Here is an 18,048-nt window from a genome sequence, read left to right on the forward strand (position 1 = left end):
AGGCTCACAAAGGTGGTGGAGAAGGACATCTGTGCTAGAAGGAACTAATACTAGCTGCAGCTGACGAAGGTCCCAGATGTAAAGTAGAGGCTTACACAGCAAGCCACTTCCGCTCTGTCTTTAGAGATCATTAGTTGAAGTGGTAGAGAAGTTCATCTTTGCTTCTAAGTGTATTAATTTCAATGAGTTTCCCTTTCATTGTTATAACATATTCCATGATAATGGCATGAGTCAAGGATAGACACGTCGCCATCTTTCTCCATTCAAACTGTTTGATACATTTAGTAAAACATCATTTCTGAGGAAGTTCTTGGGATCTCAAGCCATTCCACTGATTGGCCGAGCTTGTGTGAACCAACAGATGCTTAGAGGGTGCTGCATTCTCATATAGATGAAACACACCATTGGAAACACTTTTGCTTTTTATATTGTGTTTGCATTCATCATCAGAATCTTGCCGACATCAGAAGGTCCTTGTCTCTTAAATTACTCCAGAGCGCGCATCAGACACAATGAACTTGTTGCTCTGATTAGACTTTTTTATCTGTGCCACTGTGACACGCGGTTCTCGTGTTTGTGGCTACACGCGAACCCAAGTGCTAATGCAAACATGAGACTGCTTTGTGTGTTTGCCTGTGTGGTGCATGCGTAGCCTGTATAAGTGAATGAGAGTGTTGGAGGTGAGGTTGCCTTCCCAGATTGTGCAGTGTATTGCTGACTTTCCCGATGCTTGAGGGAGGAGACACAGACACTGAAGCAGGAGAAAAGAAGACCGTGCTTCCCTTAGAAATTTGATGAGGTCATTTTGCTGCCAGGGGCTGTTGATTAGTGGTGCTGCCCTTTGGGAGATGGGAGTGGGGGGATGAACTGTAGTCTCTGTTAGAAGTGAGAAGGGTCCTTTCGTTGAGACCAGCCTTGCTTCCTGATCAATGTTAATTGTTGCTGTTTTTAGCCAGGAGCTGATTGCTCACACCTCTTTGTGCTTCTGTTATTGGTGTTCAAACCTGGAGATAACCCTGCTGTGACGAGCATCACTATTCTATGCAAGGGCTGTGCCTGAATGACAACCTGGAGAAGACACATGAAAGAAGAACTGACCCAAACCTGTTCTGGAAGTGCAGACAGAGAATACATATACCCTGTATTCTGTATCTGTATAAAAGGGGAAGCTGTTGACCCACTTGTTGTTTCAATTACAAGTTCTCTTTCATTAAGGAATGGTTTGCTCCGTAGAATACCCAGAGGACTGCTATGGAACCAGACTTGGTGTCTGCTGTCAGCCAGCTTCCGAGTGGTGAGGGAACATTACCTGGAATCTGATTCTGGAAGGAAGAACTTTCTCCCTGTCCCGAAGCATCTGGAAGCTAACCTGCTTGAGAAGAAGGAAGGAGGGAGTCAGGCCGTCCGATGAAACTGACTACCAGGGAGAACAAAAATAGCAGACACTGGAACTGAGGGTCTGCCTGCTAGAGGCTCACAAGAGAGTGAACAGCACACTTCTGGACTGGAGCTCTGTCTATCCCACCAAAGCAGCAAGGCAGTGGCACTATTATGAGGCATGCCCAAACAGACTGTACCGCTGCTACCTCCACCGTTGTGCTTCAAATTGCTCCAACTGCTGCAAGTCGAAAGTATGACTAGAGATAATTGCATCATTGCATTGATCTCCCAAATTTGCATGGCCACACTACTGACCCTCCATAGAGTGTATGGTGTCAGAACTGTACTTCCACCTCTCACGTCTGCCAACTTACCTCGCTCCTGGAAGAGGGCCTGCAATCCTCCCGAAGACCTCTAGCAACACCAGCAGCCAGCCTTTAAATATCGCCACTCCCCAAACCTGCTTCTCCTGGGCAGAGGACCAGAGGTCCAATGGAACCGAAGCTGGCTCCTCTACCCCATGGAAGGAGGAGAGAACTGATGCATGTTGTGGTGCCAACTGGCAGAGAAGACTTGCATTACAGAGATTAAGACCGTTAAACTGAGCGCACAAGCCCTTCTAGAGTGGTGTAGAACTGCTCCTGTGCCTGAAACCCGGTGATTATTCACAACTGCATTTTGAAATGTATAGTATTTAATTTGGAGGGTATTGAAGTACTTAAAAATAAAAAGTCAAGCGTTGGGTTTGACAATCTGCAATTGTGCTGTTGGGTCATTGTTGAGTACTGAGCTTGATGCACCACCACACTACCTCCGTGAGAAGCCTGTGACTCTCACGATCGCCAGCACTGACAGTCAAGTGTTGAAAGTGTTGAAAGGGTTGTGGTAACCAGTATTCTGAGCCATAGTAAGAAGGACTGCAGGACAGAAAAAGCAAACAAACACAGCCTTCATGGCCGAGGCTTGCCCCATGGCCCTTGAATGGGGTCCGGCATCTATTTATGCTTGCCCAGTGGTCCCCCAGAAAAGAATGCCTAGGTGACAAGGACATACTCTCCTTCATGAACCTTTTTTTAAAGTAAATTAAGTCTGTATTGTGTGCCTTCCTGAATCTCATCCTCCTGATTCCTATAAGTTCTGATAGAACATACGCATGAAGAAAGGAGAGGGAGAGGATAAGTCACCACAGCCTTTAAGAGGACCGATGTTGAGGAGACAAAACACCTGAAAGATTTAAGGGACATGGAGAGCGTGTCACTCTACCCTCTGCTCTCTCTGCCACTTCCAAGGACAACCAAGGGGGTCAAAAACAAAAGAACAAAAAGAACGTGGTTCTTGTTGACTTCAAAGCCAGAGCCATAGGTCAACTTCGAGATGGGGCGAGTGAACTCCGAGGGCAAGGATGTTGTTGTCAGAGACTGTGTCAACACTGAGGAGACGTTCAATGTTGGTGGATTCCTCTCTAAGCAGATAATTTCATCTTTCTAAAGAGTAGGTCCGCAAGTTTAAAAAGAGTTCCATGTATGCCTGACTCCAGTTACTCCCGGACATACTCTCTTACCAGAGAGATATCCCCAGAGGTGACTATTCTTCCACTTCCACTAAATTATCTAAACATGGAAGGTCACCTCTTCCTTCACCACCTCTCATGACACCTACGCCTCTGGTACTTTCTCTGCCTAGAAAGACAAGGAGTGAATGATTCACGTTGCCCCAGAGTAGCCCCAGCCATTGTGGTACACCAAAGTTCTACTCCTATTGAAAGGACCACACCGGAGACTGCTGTATAGGCCAGATCTCCTATTCAGGTTCGGGAGCCAAATTCTGCACCCTATTTTTCCACTGTGGAAGTTATTAGCTTAGCTCTTTAACTCTTGAAGTATGTCCGCTTAAAACTTCGAGATAACATGAACATATTGAGAGAAGACAGGCACCCTTCCGTAGAACATCCTATAGCTTTAAGTGCAGAGGTTCTGCATCTGAGTCCAGTGGAAGAAACCTGACCATTTCAGATGTCATGAGGAAGTGGTACTTCCATCCCTTATTGACTTAAGAATAACTGGGCTGCCGGTTTCCTCAAAAAGGGGTCATTTATCAGCCCTAACCTCCTACAGAAAATACCCTTCACAAACCTCTTTTTCAAAATCACTTTCTAAAAAGTTTTTTCAGAAGAACTTAAGGCTTATCCTCTCTTAAGTAGGGGTGGGCTATGAATTCTGCTGCACCGGCGGAGTTTGTAGATTTTTACCCACTCTGCACTCCATGCAGAGTTCCACAAAACTCCGCAAAGTGGATTGTAGTTTTTCCTCTTTGGCGAGCAGCCAATATCATACGCTAGACAACCTCCCAGTGAGATTTCTCAATGCGGGCAGTCGCTGCAGGTTGCTACCGCTCGTGTTGAGAAACCTGCCGCTTGCGATAAGGAAGCTGCCATGAGTGGCAGAAAGAAGCAGCACCCTCTTGTGATTTTACAGCATAGGACAAACTGCTGGCGCTAAAAATCAGCGTGAGCAGCACGACTTACCGCAGTCCACCGCTCACGGAACTCTGTGGAGCACAGTGGAGTTTTTTCGGCACTTTGAGGAGATCCATATAGCAGAACTCTGCAAACTCTGCCCAGGAATCTCTTAAGAAGACCTTCTCCTTGGAAAAAGAATCTAATTTTATGTAAACTATTGTGTCCCCAGATTTAACCCATTCATAAATTAACCCCACAGAATCTTTCCTGAAAGACAGCTTTTCTAGTGGCTACGACTTTCGTCTTTAGGGACAGTGACTTTGATGTAAGAAACCATATACAATGTTCCATAAGTACAAAGTACAGATGGGGACTCACCCACGTTTCCTTCCCAAGGTGGTATCTAATGTCCATGTTAATCAGACAGTTTGTCTTCCAACTTTGTTTCATAATCCTTGTCCAATGGAGAGGGCCTTGAAACCTTTGGACGTTAAAAGTGTTTCAAACTTTTATTTAGATGAGACCAAAGACATTATGTATCTGACCATCTGTTTGTAAATTATGGCCCCTATAGCACAGTTGAAGCAATCCATCTCAAGGTGTATTATTTCCTGTATTATCCTTTGTTAAAGCAAGGCTAATAAATCCTTCCCAGGTCACTCCACTACAGGCAGAGCTGCTACTACAACGTTGCTGAGAAAGATTTCAAATATTGACATATTATAAGCTGCCAAGTGGAACTCTCTATACTTTTTTACACGTCATTACTGTCTTGTTACAGATTCCAGAGCTGATGCCCAAGTGGGCCGAGCCTCTTTGCAGAATCTTCTTGGTTACGTTGTGTGGTTGATTTTTTGACTTTGCAATAGTTTTTTCTCTGCCTTTGTATTGATGGACTTGCTATTCTATTCATTATGAAGATCCCCCTGTAGGAGAAGGAATAATGACTTACCTGTAATCCTTGTTCTTGTCGAGAGGGGTCTTAATTATAGTCATAAGCAGCCCACACCCTTCCCAGAGTAAAGGCAAAAGGATAATATTGTCAGATTTACTACGACCCTTCGCCATCGATCTAGCTCAACTGACATCTACAGAATGTGATGGGATACTGGTGATGCCCTGCTCTTCTGTTTTTTCTTTAAGAAAGTTAACACAATCTTTCAAGATTTCTAAGGTCAACTTATTGGTCAAGGTCATATTCCAGGTACTATCAGGGATACTGATACATTAAACTAAAATTGCTCTGCCCGTGCCCCGGTTCTGCTCTTGTTCACTCATCTTAAAGTAGAACAAACGCTTTCTCTTTTAAAAACAAATAAGTCCGGATCCCCGACTGATCCCTGTTCCCCGAAGGTACTCTATCCTGTCTTAGATACAGTCGCTGCTCACCTCACTAGTATCATAAATAATATATTGAATTCAAGCTATTCCCCGACAACATGGAAGAAAGCATCTCTCTTACCCTAAATTAAAAAAGCATTTCTGGACTCCTCCGATGTGAAAAATCATAGGCCTATTTCTTGATTACCAGCAAAAATATTGGAGAAAGCAATGAATGAAGAGGCTATCTCCTTTATTGATTCCAATAATCTTTTTGATTCCACACAACACGGTTTTAGGCCTGGACAGAGCTCAGTCAGCTCTCCTGGCAGCTACAGAAAAGATCTGATCCATTGTTGATGCGGGAGAGAATGCGGCCTTGATTTTATTAGACCTATCAGCCCTTTCGACACAGGGGATCACCTCGCAATAATCTATCGCCTTGAGGAAATAGCCATAAAAGGAGAGGCTCGGAAATTGATTTCATCCTTTCTTACTAATAGAGAGCAAGCAGTGATGCTGAAGGATATACCTCCACTCCTTTTAAACTTCGGTGTGGGGTCCTGCAAGGATCCTCTTTAAGTCCAATCTTTTTTTAATGTGTACATCACCCCACTTATTCAGCTAATTAGAGCACAAGGTTTCTCAATCTGTTCTTATGCTGATGACACACAGCTACGAGTAGCAATTTCATCGAATCCAGAAAAAGTAGCCTTGCAGTTCAGCACGTGCATAAATAGAATTGCGCAGTGGATGCAACTGAACTCTCGTTGCTTAACTCCGATAAAACAGAGGTGTTAGCGTTTGGAAATCACAGTGCTTTTTGGAATTCCACCTGGTGGCCATCTACTTTGGGATCACTGCCAACTCCAGCCCAGAAGTTGAGAAATCTTGGTGTCTTGGCGTCTTTGTGTCATTTTTGACAACAGATTAACCTTCATAGAACATTCAAACCAGGTGACCTCCTCCTGCTTTTTCACGTTAAAAATAAAAAAAAAGATCTAACCATTCTTTCCATTAGAATGTAAAAAAAAGTAATCATTGCCTTGGTATTATCAAGGATTTATAATTGTAATGTACTATTTCTAGGATGTCAAGCACGTCTTCTTAATAAACTTCAGGCTCTGCAAAATGCGGCGGCGAACATTCTGTTACCAAGATTCTGCTCAGTTTATAAATCCATTGGGGAACTACATTGGCTTCCAATTAGGGAGCGGATCCAGTTCAAAGCTCTTTGCTGGGCGCATAATGGTTTACATCATGACGGTCCACTCTTTTTGCAGGAAATGTTTCACTGGTACGTTCCCCCACTTACTTTACAATCTAGCAGCCGCGGTCAGTAGTAGGAGTAATTGCAGGGCGGTGACGTGGGGAGGGGGAGGGGCAGGGTGAGGGGTAGTAAACTATGGATTACGGAGGTTTACAGGTAAGTTAACATATAAATTAATAAAAACGAATTTCGTTGCGTGCACTGCATGGCATTTGGGGATGCAGTGCACGCAACGAAATTTGTTTTATTATTCACCGCCCTGCAGTTACTCCTGCTACCGACCGCGGCTGCAATCTAGTACAGCTAACAAAGTACAAATACCCAGAATAAAGAAAGTTCACTGGCGTGGAAGAAGTTTTACCTATATGGCAGCAAAATGGTGGAATCTATTGCCAAATCATCTAGGAGCATCATTAGAAAGGTTCTAAAAACCTGTTTTTTCTCCTTGAACCAGCGGGTTGGTGCCCCTTAAAAGATGGGTTCACTTTTGTGTTCAGATTATTGACAATTTTGAGAGTTCTTGTCAATAGCGCCAAGATGCCCATTTTTGAGTGAAAGCGGGCTCTATAGAACTACAATATAACATAACATAACATTCAATGCAGCAGCGCCATTTTCCCTGCCGTGTATTAGGTTACATGGTCCCTATTTTTGCTCAGCCTTCCTTTAAAATAGGTTTGTGAAAGAGTTTTCAGGTCACTAGATTATTTCTATTGACTTTGTTTCTTTTTTTTAAAAAAAATTATTTGTTAAAGTAAACAGCCAATCCTTTTCCAATATAGCCTTTCCTAGGCTTTTCCAAAACATTTCCTGTACTTTGGCGCCGGCAGGACAATTCAGTGCTTATGCCAAAAATGAAGGTTGCGCTAGGAGAACTCGGATTACAGGTAAGTAACTATTCCTTCCTTCTCTCTTACCATGGGTCCCTTCTTCACCCAAGCAAGATGGGGATGCTTGCCTGTGCCCTTGCTGGTGCTCTGTCAGGTCCCAGACGACAAGGTGATAGAAATCATAAAGAGGCTTGTGTTAATGTGAGGGTGGGTTTGCCAGGGCTGAAAGTGAAGTGGCACTTTGTTAATAATCTAGAACGATGATGCTATATACTGGCCACGTATGGGCCATATGTGGCGTTCAGTATTACCAATCCAGATAATTGACAGCCATTTATATGTGTCTTGTTGCAATTTGCCTGTCTTTAGACACATACTCTGCCCTCAGGGGCATTTCCATATTCTGTCTATCATGCCAGTTCTATCCTCTTCATCTGTTCATAAGTGGCCAAGAGTGGGTTAATGCATGCTTCAGACCCAAGTTCAACCATATTATCCTCTGTTTCAGGGCACATTGGGGCCAGGTGAGAAACTACCATCCAAACTGAAAGAGGTCCTGAAGAATGGATTCCTGAAAGCGTTTGAGGCTCTGCTAGAAAAAGGAACTGAGGTCAGCACATTAAATTCACATTTTGTGCATGTTACATATGTTTCTACTAGAACACGCCGGCAAATGAGTGTACACGTTCACTGCAGCACAATTGTAGTGATTCTAATTTTGTTTTTATTTAAACATAATTTTAATCCTGTGATGAAGTATGTAATAGTTATGGACAACTTTACATGGTACAAAGTAAAGTCCCACTTCAAAATAACATCTTTTAAACACTCAAAGAGAAACAAAATGAATAATACAACCAAACCTCACAAGCCTTGTCACTGAGATGCATGTCCGGCATACAGCTGAGAATACAAGACAGAGCTTTTTACTGGTGTTGACTGTGGCCAGGGAGATCTGGCAGTCCTGCTTTCACTCATTCTCACCATGCACCAGCCTGGCCTGGGAGCTAGACTGTGAGGGGTGTGAGGGGGCTTCTCGTGGTTCGTGACTGCTGCTGTGATTCGCATCAGACAGCTTTGGATAGGGAGACTGCTGGTAACGGAAGAGAGTAGGATTCCCCCGCAGGAGTGTGTGACTGCTACTCTCAGAGGAGTGTGAGGGTGCTCCTGGTAGTGTGTGCTTGCTAGCCTTTACGGGATGTAAAAGCGTAGTCAGCATTTAGGAGTTTTGCTTTTCTACCATGAGGTTTTACCCCTTCCCCTTGTATTTGAATTTAAATTCCATTCTCTAGCACTTACCACCCCTGACAAGCCTTGGATGGCCCTTTGTCCTGAACTTTGCAGTAATAGTTACTAACTAGAGCCCACTTTCTCCACTTGGGAGCCTCAGTGGCTTTCCTACTGAGGGTGGGCATTAATGAGCCAGGCTGTCCATGGATTTACTTTTGAGAGTCCTTGCCTAGTGACCACTGTCAGGCTGCCCCTGCCCACCACCATGTGTGGAACTGGTTGTATTGAGTGGCACCACCAAGCCCCAGTTACATCAGTGACAGAATCTTGGCACCTCCTCCTGGCTGCTTGGCGCTTGCACCCATTCGCCCTCCTGCCTGAAAGGAGCAGCTCTGCACCAGTCTGCACCGGCTGCACTGCACCAAAGCCACACGAACTCCACGTTGGGCACATATACAAAATGAGCGGGTGCAGCCTAGTGCCTTACACACGCAGGGTGCACTTGGGGTACAGTGCATTATTAAAGTAGGTATTTCACCATCAGGCAGGTTCATTATACTTTGCATGTGGCAAAGAGCACATACCAGTGCACGTACAGAACAGCACCTTGAGTGATAGGTAAACCAGCATAGTGCAGCATAGACCCTATCCACTGCTACCATGGACACAGGGATGGAGGGCGGTAGCTCTGCCAGTAGCCTGACAGATATCCTAATCACCCCTGGGGGAGAGGCAGGGATCAGTCTGGCTCCAATGTTTGGTGTTTACATGCATGCGTATGCTGCCACATCATTGAGCTGGGAGATATGGCCATCCCATAAGTGCTCAATACACACCACATCATGCCATGTTGTACTGGCTCTGTTACCTGCACTCACTGCAATGGGCCTTGGGGATGTTTTTGAAACAGAGACCTGCATGCAGCTGTTGGAACTTGTGCCGCCGCAGCATGCGCTGGGGAGATGGGCGTAGCAGGGTTGGATTCTTCTGGGGCACTGGATGTACCCTTGAAGTTATGTGGGAATGTGCTCACTGGTTCATGGAGATTTCCAGGGTAACCAGGGGTTACTTGGCAGCAACTATAACAACTGGAGTCTTTTACCTCTGGTGTCCCCCGCCTTAATTTTGGAGTAGACTTAACTCTCTTTACACCAGTGCAAACGGCCCCCAAATCCCCCACCCGCACCCTGACTCCTTGGTGACCCTACTCCAGGACCTTGCCTCTGTCCTCGCCTGGACAGCTCCCATGAGAACGCTTAGAACTCCACAAACCACCCAAAAGCAAGCATAAAATACATTCATTTCCAGTCAGTCATTTCCTCTAAAAACAAAGGTAAGTCCCATATTATTAATATTAAACATAAAATCACTGATGTACGCAATGAAAACCTCTTTTGCTCCTCCTCCACTAGATATCTGTGTAAAGTCTCTGTGTTAAACAAGGTGAAGACAATTGCTATGGTGTTTGGCATAGAGTTCTCAATATAAAACCCCTTGATGTTATCTTTATCAGAGTTCACAATGTAAACCCCAAACACCCTATTGTATTTGTCAGAGAGCTCACATTTTAAAACACATGCTTATTGTGTTCATGGAAGAAAGTTCACAAAGTAAAAAAAACCCTCCCTCTTCATTTGTCAAGGGTCACACATGCAAAGCACCTTGCAGCTGTATTTGATATGGAGGCCTGCCTCAACAATGGCTCTAGCAGGAACTAGCAATGGAAATACTTCATGTGTTTTGCTTATATTAACTTTAAGACTCAGGCCCTCCCTTGAAGACACACAACTATCCGTAAGAAACTGTAATGCATTGCCAGTGTGGGCCATTAACACATCATTGTCTGCATATATAACACTCTAGCAGCCAAGAAGTTGTCTGTGCCATTTATGTATAAGGAAACAAGAAAGGGATCTAATATGCATCCCTGTCTTACGCCCCTGCCCACTATCAAATAATCAACAGATTCGCGGAGTCATGTTTTCGAATGGAAGTCTGCACATGAGACCACTGCGGCAGTGTCTGGAGAGTCAATGGACCCAGTGGGGGCACAAAGGACTTCCAGGGTCTCTTATCCCCGACAGTAAAGCAGTCCATAGTGCGCAGTTGCAAGAGGAGTAACCTTTGACAAGACAATCCTCTCTTTCTGAACCTTCCTGTCCAAACTCTGCTCATCTCTGACAAGCTAATGGGCCTGTCTGGGTAGACTCTCAAACAAGGACTCTAGTTGATGAAGAAGGCATAATGCCACATACGCTTCCTGGCTGTCAGGATGGTCCCTCTGGTTGTCAAGGGTTTCCGACTTGCTCTGATAACAGACAGGATTTTGGCTCAAACAGACAATACCACAACGATGTAATAAACAAACACGGCAATACTAGATATGGACATGTATGTTTTGAGGTAAAGATTTGGCATTGTCTCTAACCTGAGATTTGTCTTTACATGCAGTCTACTTACCATGTGACCTCAATCAACAGGTGAACCATCTAAGCAGGTTTTACAAGGGAAATCATGAATGAGTCTTGAACTCCAATATTGTTCATGATTGTTGTTTTCTTCAAGTACACCTTTGGCCGCCCCACAAAATGTCAAATGCTGAAGCTTCGCATCTAGACAAAGGGAAAAATGTTCTCTGTGAAATGCCAGTTTGATTGCAAAGTAACAAACCAGTGGCGAACAGGGGTAGGGTGGGTGGAGGGGGTGTGGGGGGAACGAGATGGGGCAGGGGGGAGCACGGGAGGAGGAAGAGCAGGGGGGTGACCACTGTTTTAAAAAAAAACGTATCTGATGCTGCTCCTGGCGCCTCAGTTCTCCGATGCCTCCTAGGTCCCAGCAGCACCTGGGCAAGCATCAGAGACTCCCTGTGCAATGCAATCCCCACACTGCTCTCACGCATGACAGCAGTGCAGGGATTGGCCTGAGCAAGCTGCTTTGATGCACGGCTCAGGACAGGGAGTCTGTGCTGCTTCTCCAGCCTGGCTGTTCAATACAGCCGGATTGGACCAACCTAAGTGCGAAGTCTTTGTACATAAGTCAATCCCGGCACTCTAAAGTCATATATTATTCTTATTGGTTATTAGCCAAAAAGAGAGAAGGATACAGTGACGATAAAAGTAACTGACTACGGAACAGAATAGGTCCTCACAAGAGTATATATCAGAAAGCAATTTAATACATAAGTTTCACAAAAAGGAAAAACACATTCATAAGTAAAAAAATCAGAACTCCCTAGTTATTTCATGACAGGGAGACTTCAATTTTCTGAATCTTGATACAGAAGGATGACAGCCGACACGTGTTTCGTCACGTTAGTGACTTCCTCAGGGCTGTAAGAAGAATGTCAAGATCTTAGTTTGCACAAAACACCAACAGTGTGTCGATATTGTACATTAGCAATCTAGTTCAATCCGTTATTATCAGTTCCATTGTGAAAAATAGGCAAAGTATAAGAATTTTTTGAGTGAAACGAATGGGAGAGAAAGGAAAGGAAAAAACGTGAGTTAGTTAAGGAAAGAGATAATATGAGAACGAAAAAAAGGTAGTGATGTGACCAGTAAGGTAATTGGGTTAGAAGATTGGATTGTCCCCACCACCACATCCGGTGTGAGGAAAGTAGAGCGTTGTGTCCCAAGGTAGAATATAGGCACTAACCTTTGTAAAGAGTCTTTGAACGCTTTAAATGTCAGGCATATAATTATGCTACTGTTAGCACGCAGTAATAAGTGTAGATAATTTCAAGAGAAGATTCCGACGTGCGATGTGGTTCTGTAGAAGTGTATAATAGAGAGCAGAGGTTTGAAAATAGACAATGAATAGACACATACTAGTTGAGTGTGACTATGTTCAGAATATAAGTTTAAATAATTAGAAACTGAGGAAATATAAATACCCAAGAATTTTTAGAATCTTGTGAAGGTTTGAAAAAGCAAGTATTTTCGCCAGACGGTCTCCTGGTAAATATATCAGTTGTGTGTTGATAATAACAGTTCTCTTCCAGGGGATCCTCATCAATAGTCATAAGCATTAGAATATTCCCGCCCATGTGCGGGATCCCGGAAACAGTATATTATATGTGCCCCACATATACATATCCATACATATATACCTATATGTATACACAAGCAAATGCAGCCCCTAACACCCTAGAGCTGGATCATGCTGTAAGGAATTTCCACTACACATTAGAAAAATAGCATTATAAACATGAGAAACAACATAATAACTTATTTGGAAACTGTTTTAATGCTTAGAAAAACAGCAGAAATTCTTAGAAAACACTGAAAGCATAGGAAGCTCCCAGGCTGCATTGCAAATACCCAGTCTAAAAAGACTGAAAAGCTAACTCATAGCTGTATAGTAAAAACTGACACCGTGCCTTTAAGGCACACCTGACCCCCACCTTCCCATCATGCCTCAGGGGTGACAGTTAGGTCAGTTGTTCTTTCCGGCTCCTTCTGGAAGGATCCTGGCAACAGAGCTCCACTTTTTTCTGAGTTTGTCAGAAAATATTGTCTATTTTTTCAATTCTTTTTCCCTTACTTCGACGTTTCACAGCTAAGTCGGTAAGAGGCTGCCTTTTTTTAGGCTTTTTTGGGCATTTTTTCCACTTAAAATGCCTTCTCTTTTCGATCCTTGCCCTGCCTGTGGCAAGAAAAAGGCCGCGACTGACTCTCACAGGGTCTGTATCCTGTGTCTGCCGGAGGACCATGATTCCAGCACATGTCCTCACTGCCAGGGCCTGTCCAAAAGAACTTTGAAGGACAGAGAGCGAAGTCGCGCTTATGGCCTGGCACAACCATCTAGAGGCCGATCTCCGGTGAGGAAGGGCTCCAAGAGGCATAAAAAATCATCTAGAAGCAAGTCCTCTCGTCCTTCCGCCTCAGCGTCGGGCTCGGCGCTGGGAAAAGATGTTCCGGTAGGTCATATTTCGAAAAAGAAGTTCTCGACAGCGGGCTCGCCGTCGAGAGCAGGTACGACGTCGACGTCGAAGTCCAGACCGCCATCGTCAACTCGGCGACGATCGGCGTCGAGATCCAGAGCGGCGTCGAGATCCAGATCCTCTCCGCCGTCGTCAACCCGGCGACGTTCGGCGTCGAGAGACACCCCCCCTCCGCCGTCGTCAACCCGGCGACGATCGGCGTCGAGAAGCAGGGAACCTCCGCCGTCGTCAACCAGGCGACGATCGGCGTCGAGGAGCAGAGAGCCTCCGCCGTCGTCAACCCGGCGACGATCGGCGTCGAGGACCAGAGAGCCTCCGCCGTCGCCAACCCAGCGGCGTTCGGCGTCGAGGAGCAGGGACCCTCCGCCGTCGACATCTCGACGTCGATCGGCGTCGAGGAGCAGGGACCCTCCGCCGTCGTCAACCAGGCGACGACCGGCGTCGAGGAGTGTCACCCCTCCGTCGTCGAGGGCACCATCCCCACCGTCGTCGAGGCTTCATCGACGTTCGACGTCGAAGCAGCAGGATCCTCCGCCGTCGTCCTCCAAGCGGCGTTCGGCGTCGAGGTTGGCATCGGTATCGACGTCGAGAGTGGCAGCATCTCCGCCGGCGTCCCCGCGGCGTCCGGCGTCGAGGGAGAGAGAGCCTCCGTCGTCGGCTTCACATCGCCGCTCGACGTCGAGGCGGCAGGCTTCGCCCACGGAACATGGCCGCCGGTCCACGTCGAGACGGCGTTCGACGTCGAGAGAGTCCCAGCGAGACAGGAGAGGACACCACGGATCGTCGTCAAGACCGCGCTCGACGTCGAGACAGGCCTCAGACAAGTCGGTGGTCCTGGTTACAGAGTCGGCTTCTCGCCACTCCTCCTCCCACTCAGAGGCCTCTCCACGACCAGCAAAGCCACGAGAACCTGCAGCTCAACCCCGTAGGTCTTCTCCTCAGGCTCAGACCGTTACTCTGTCGCCCAGATGGCTACTACCAGCACATCATTGGCTAGACTCAGGGCCTACAAGGAGGATGCGGGAATACATTAGCCCAGTGCATGATTCTCCGCTGCAACGCCTGGTGGCGGCTGTGGACAGATCTAGTCCCCCCAGGCCAGCACGTCCGAGATCTCCGGACTACAGGCGACGCAGATCGCGCTCCCCCAGACGGGAGGAGCGTTCACCTGGGTCAAGGGCGCGTGATCATCACCGGAAGCGCAAAAGGACTCCATCATCGTCCTCTTCCTCGTCCTCCAAGTCCTCCATCAGAAACTATTCTCCCACGCTCACGGACAGCCCAGTGTCCAGGGTCTCTCCCGTAGACGACATCAACACCTACCAGGAAGTGTTGCAGCGGGGAGCACTGAAGCTGGGGATTGAGATGTCAGTCCCCCAAGTCACAACCTCGGTGATTTTTGAAACACTTCACCAAAAGTCTGCCTCTCGTCCGCTGCTGCCTTTGGTCCCAGGAATCATGGAACCAGTCATGGACACTTTTCTCACCCCGGCGACTGTCAAAGCCGTTCCGGCTCGTATCCTAAAAAAATACAAGCCAGCTACCTCTGACCCCGTCTTTGTAAAGACAGACCCACCTGCGGACTCCGTCATAGTGGCAGCTGCCAGGAAGGGTCAGACGGCGTCGGCCTCCTCCTCCGTCCCTCCAGACAAGGAGAGCAGAACCCAGGACTCATGGGGACGCAGGACCTGCTCTTCGGCGGCGGCAGCCCTCAAGATCTCCAGCGCGGCAGCGCTTCTGGGCAGGTACGATAGGGCCCTCTGGGATTCGATGGAACGTTTCAAATCCAAGCTGCCCAAGGAGGACCAAAAGGACTTTGAGGAGATTGTTACTGAAGGGGCACTGGTGGCTAATCAGTCGATTAGCACAGCGGCGGATGGTGCGCTAATCTCAGCCCACTCTTATACACACGGCGTCTGCGCCAGGAGGTCGTCCTGGTTGCGTCTGACAGGGCTCAAGCCAGACGCACAGCAACGGATTTTAAACCTCCCGTTCTCTGGCAACTCCCTCTTCGGCACTCACACGGATGAGGAGATGGGGCGCATGAAAACTGAGCTGGACACTCTCAAAGCCGTGGGCTTGGAGAAGAAAAAGGAGTTCAAGCGCCGTTTTCGACCCACCCAACGCAAGGGGCCTCAACAGAGGGTTCAAACCCCTCAGTGGTCTCAGAGCAAACCCCAAGGGAAAACCCAGTTTCGAGGCGGAAAGTCTGGCAGAGGCAGAGGTGGACACCAACAACAGTCCTCCACTGCCACAAGAGGAGGAAAGTCATGAGCTGTGGCTTCCTCTACGACCGTTGCCCACTCCAGTGGGAGGAAGTGCATCGCAACATCTAGCAGAGTGGGTCAGCATCACAAAAGATCGCTGGGTGCTGAATATACTGCGTCATGGATATGCGCTACGTTTTCGAGCGCTTCCCAGAGACATCCCGCCAAAGAGGTCCCGTCCTCACCACCTAAACCTACTCAAGCAGGAAGTGAGGTCCCTTCTGCAAAAGCATGCCATAGAAAGGGTTCCTCCTTCACAGGTCGGAAAAGGAGTGTACTCCCGGTACTTCCTGGTGCCCAAGAAAGATCAAGAGCACAAGTTTCGGCCGATTCTGGACCTTCGTCTCCTAAACAAAGTCATCGTCAAGGAGAAGTTCCGTATGTTGGCGCTTCACCAAATATGTCCACATCTACAAGTCGGAGATTGGATGTGTTCGGTGGACCTCCAAGATGCGTATTTTCACATTCCAATAGCAAAGCATCACCGCAGGTACCTGCGGTTTGTGGTTGGAGACAAGCACTACCAGTACAAAGTGCTTCCATTCGGACTCAAGTCGGCCCCGCGAGTTTTCACCAAATGTATGGCAGTGGTGGCGGCCTGCCTACACAAGCAGGGTCTCTTCGTCTACCCGTACCTGGACGACTGGTTACTGAAGGCTCCAACCCAGCAACAGGTGAAGAAAGACTTCCAAATCTGTCTAAGGCAGTTGCACGCTCTCGGCCTTCACGTCAACATGGCGAAGTCCGTGCAGCGGCCTACTCAGTCCATCCACTACCTTGGCTCCGTTCTGGACACAAGCGTGGGAAGAGCGTATCCTTCGGAGGAGAGACTGTCTTCAATGAAGAAAAAATGCAGGCTTATGCAGCAGATGCGGAGGCCGTCAGTTCGGCAGGTAGCATCTCTGCTGGGTTCCATGGCGTCCTGCATTTTTCTGATTCCCCACGCCAGGCTGCGGATGAGACCTTTGCAGCAAGCTCTGGAGGATCAATGGGATCAGTCCACAGGTCGTTGGGGAGATCGGATCTCTCTCCCCCAGGTAGCGAAATCTTCCCTAACATGGTGGACTCGTCAGAACAATCTGTTGGTGGGAGTCCCGTTTCACCAGCCACTTCCGGTGCAATCAGTGGTGACAGACGCGTCGCTACAAGGATGGGGAGCCCACATGGGGTGCCTCCAGATACAAGGTCAGTGGTCTGCAAAAGAACAGGGCTACCACATAAATATGCTAGAGCTTCGAGCAGTCCACCTTGCTCTAAAAGCGTTCCTCCCAGCAATCGAGACCAACTCAATCCTGGTGCAGACCGACAACACCACGACCATGTTTTACCTGAACAAACAGGGCGGGACTCGGTCACGGCCCCTCTCCCTGGAGGCGCAGGCGATCTGGCACTGGCTGCTTGCCCGGAACCTCTCGGTGGTGGCAGTACACCTTCCAGGGGAATTGAATATCAAGGCAGACGCACTCAGCAGGCATTTCGAAGATCAGCCCGACTGGGTGCTGCACGACGACGTGGTGGCGGACCTGTTCCGTTGGTGGGGTCGTCCAGACATCGATCTGTTTGCAGACGACGAAAATTCAAAATGCCACGCCTTCGCGTCCAGATTCCACCGTCCAGGGACCAGGGGGAATGCTCTTTTGATGGACTGGTCAGGGACATTTGCCTACGCCTTTCCGCCCCTGCCTCTGATTCCGAAGGTGGTATCCAAGCTGCTCAGATCCGACATGAAGATGATCCTCATAGCTCCGGACTGGCCGCGCCAGTGGTGGTACCCGGACCTTCTTCATCTCTCGGTTCGACCTCACAGGCGGCTGCCTTGCAGGCCGGACTTGCTGTCCAAGATGGGCGGGAGGATTCTGCATCCCAACCTTCCCTCACTGAACTTAACGGCATGGCTCCTGAGGTCCTGCAATACGGACATTTAGGTCTACCTCCTGACTGCATGCATATTCTCAAGGAAGCGAAGCGACCCTTCACAAGAGCGTCTTATGCGTTTAAGTGGAAGAGGTTCTTCATTTGGTGTAGGGAGAATCACCATGATCCGTACCTCCTTCACTTAGCTAGATCAGGCTTGAAGTATGCATCCATCAGGGTCCATTTGTCTGCCATTACAGCTTACAGGAGGTCTCCCAGTCAACCTTCTTTTTTCCAGATGCAGGTGGTCAAGGACTTCTTGCAGGGGTTGAAAAAAGTTTACCCCCCTGTTCGAAACCCTTCACCTCCGTGGGAGTTGAACTTAGTGTTATCCAAGTTGATGGGCCCACCTTTTGAGCCGATCCACAAAGCTTCTTTACAGCATCTGTCGTGGAAGGCGGCTTTTCTGGTAGCCATTACATCGGCACGCAGAGTAA

The 18,048-nt window shown here is 47.6% G+C and overlaps 1 protein-coding gene across 6 annotated transcripts in view; it reads left to right on the plus strand.

Annotated features, from left to right (window-relative positions):
- Positions 1 to 18,048, plus strand: part of LOC146808458 (transient receptor potential cation channel subfamily M member 2-like) — a 729,321-nt gene that overhangs the window by 644,152 nt on the left and 67,121 nt on the right. For all 6 annotated transcript variants that reach the window (XM_085623568.1, XM_085623566.1, XM_085623567.1 and 3 more), the window contains exon 32: positions 7,767 to 7,868. In XM_085623568.1, coding sequence (XP_085479694.1) covers positions 7,767 to 7,868 — 102 coding nt within the window. The remainder of the gene's footprint in view (positions 1 to 7,766; positions 7,869 to 18,048) is intronic.

Source organism: Triturus cristatus, chromosome 8 (assembly GCF_964204655.1).
Source record: "Triturus cristatus chromosome 8, aTriCri1.1, whole genome shotgun sequence".
Classification (NCBI taxonomy): domain Eukaryota; kingdom Metazoa; phylum Chordata; class Amphibia; order Caudata; family Salamandridae; genus Triturus; species Triturus cristatus.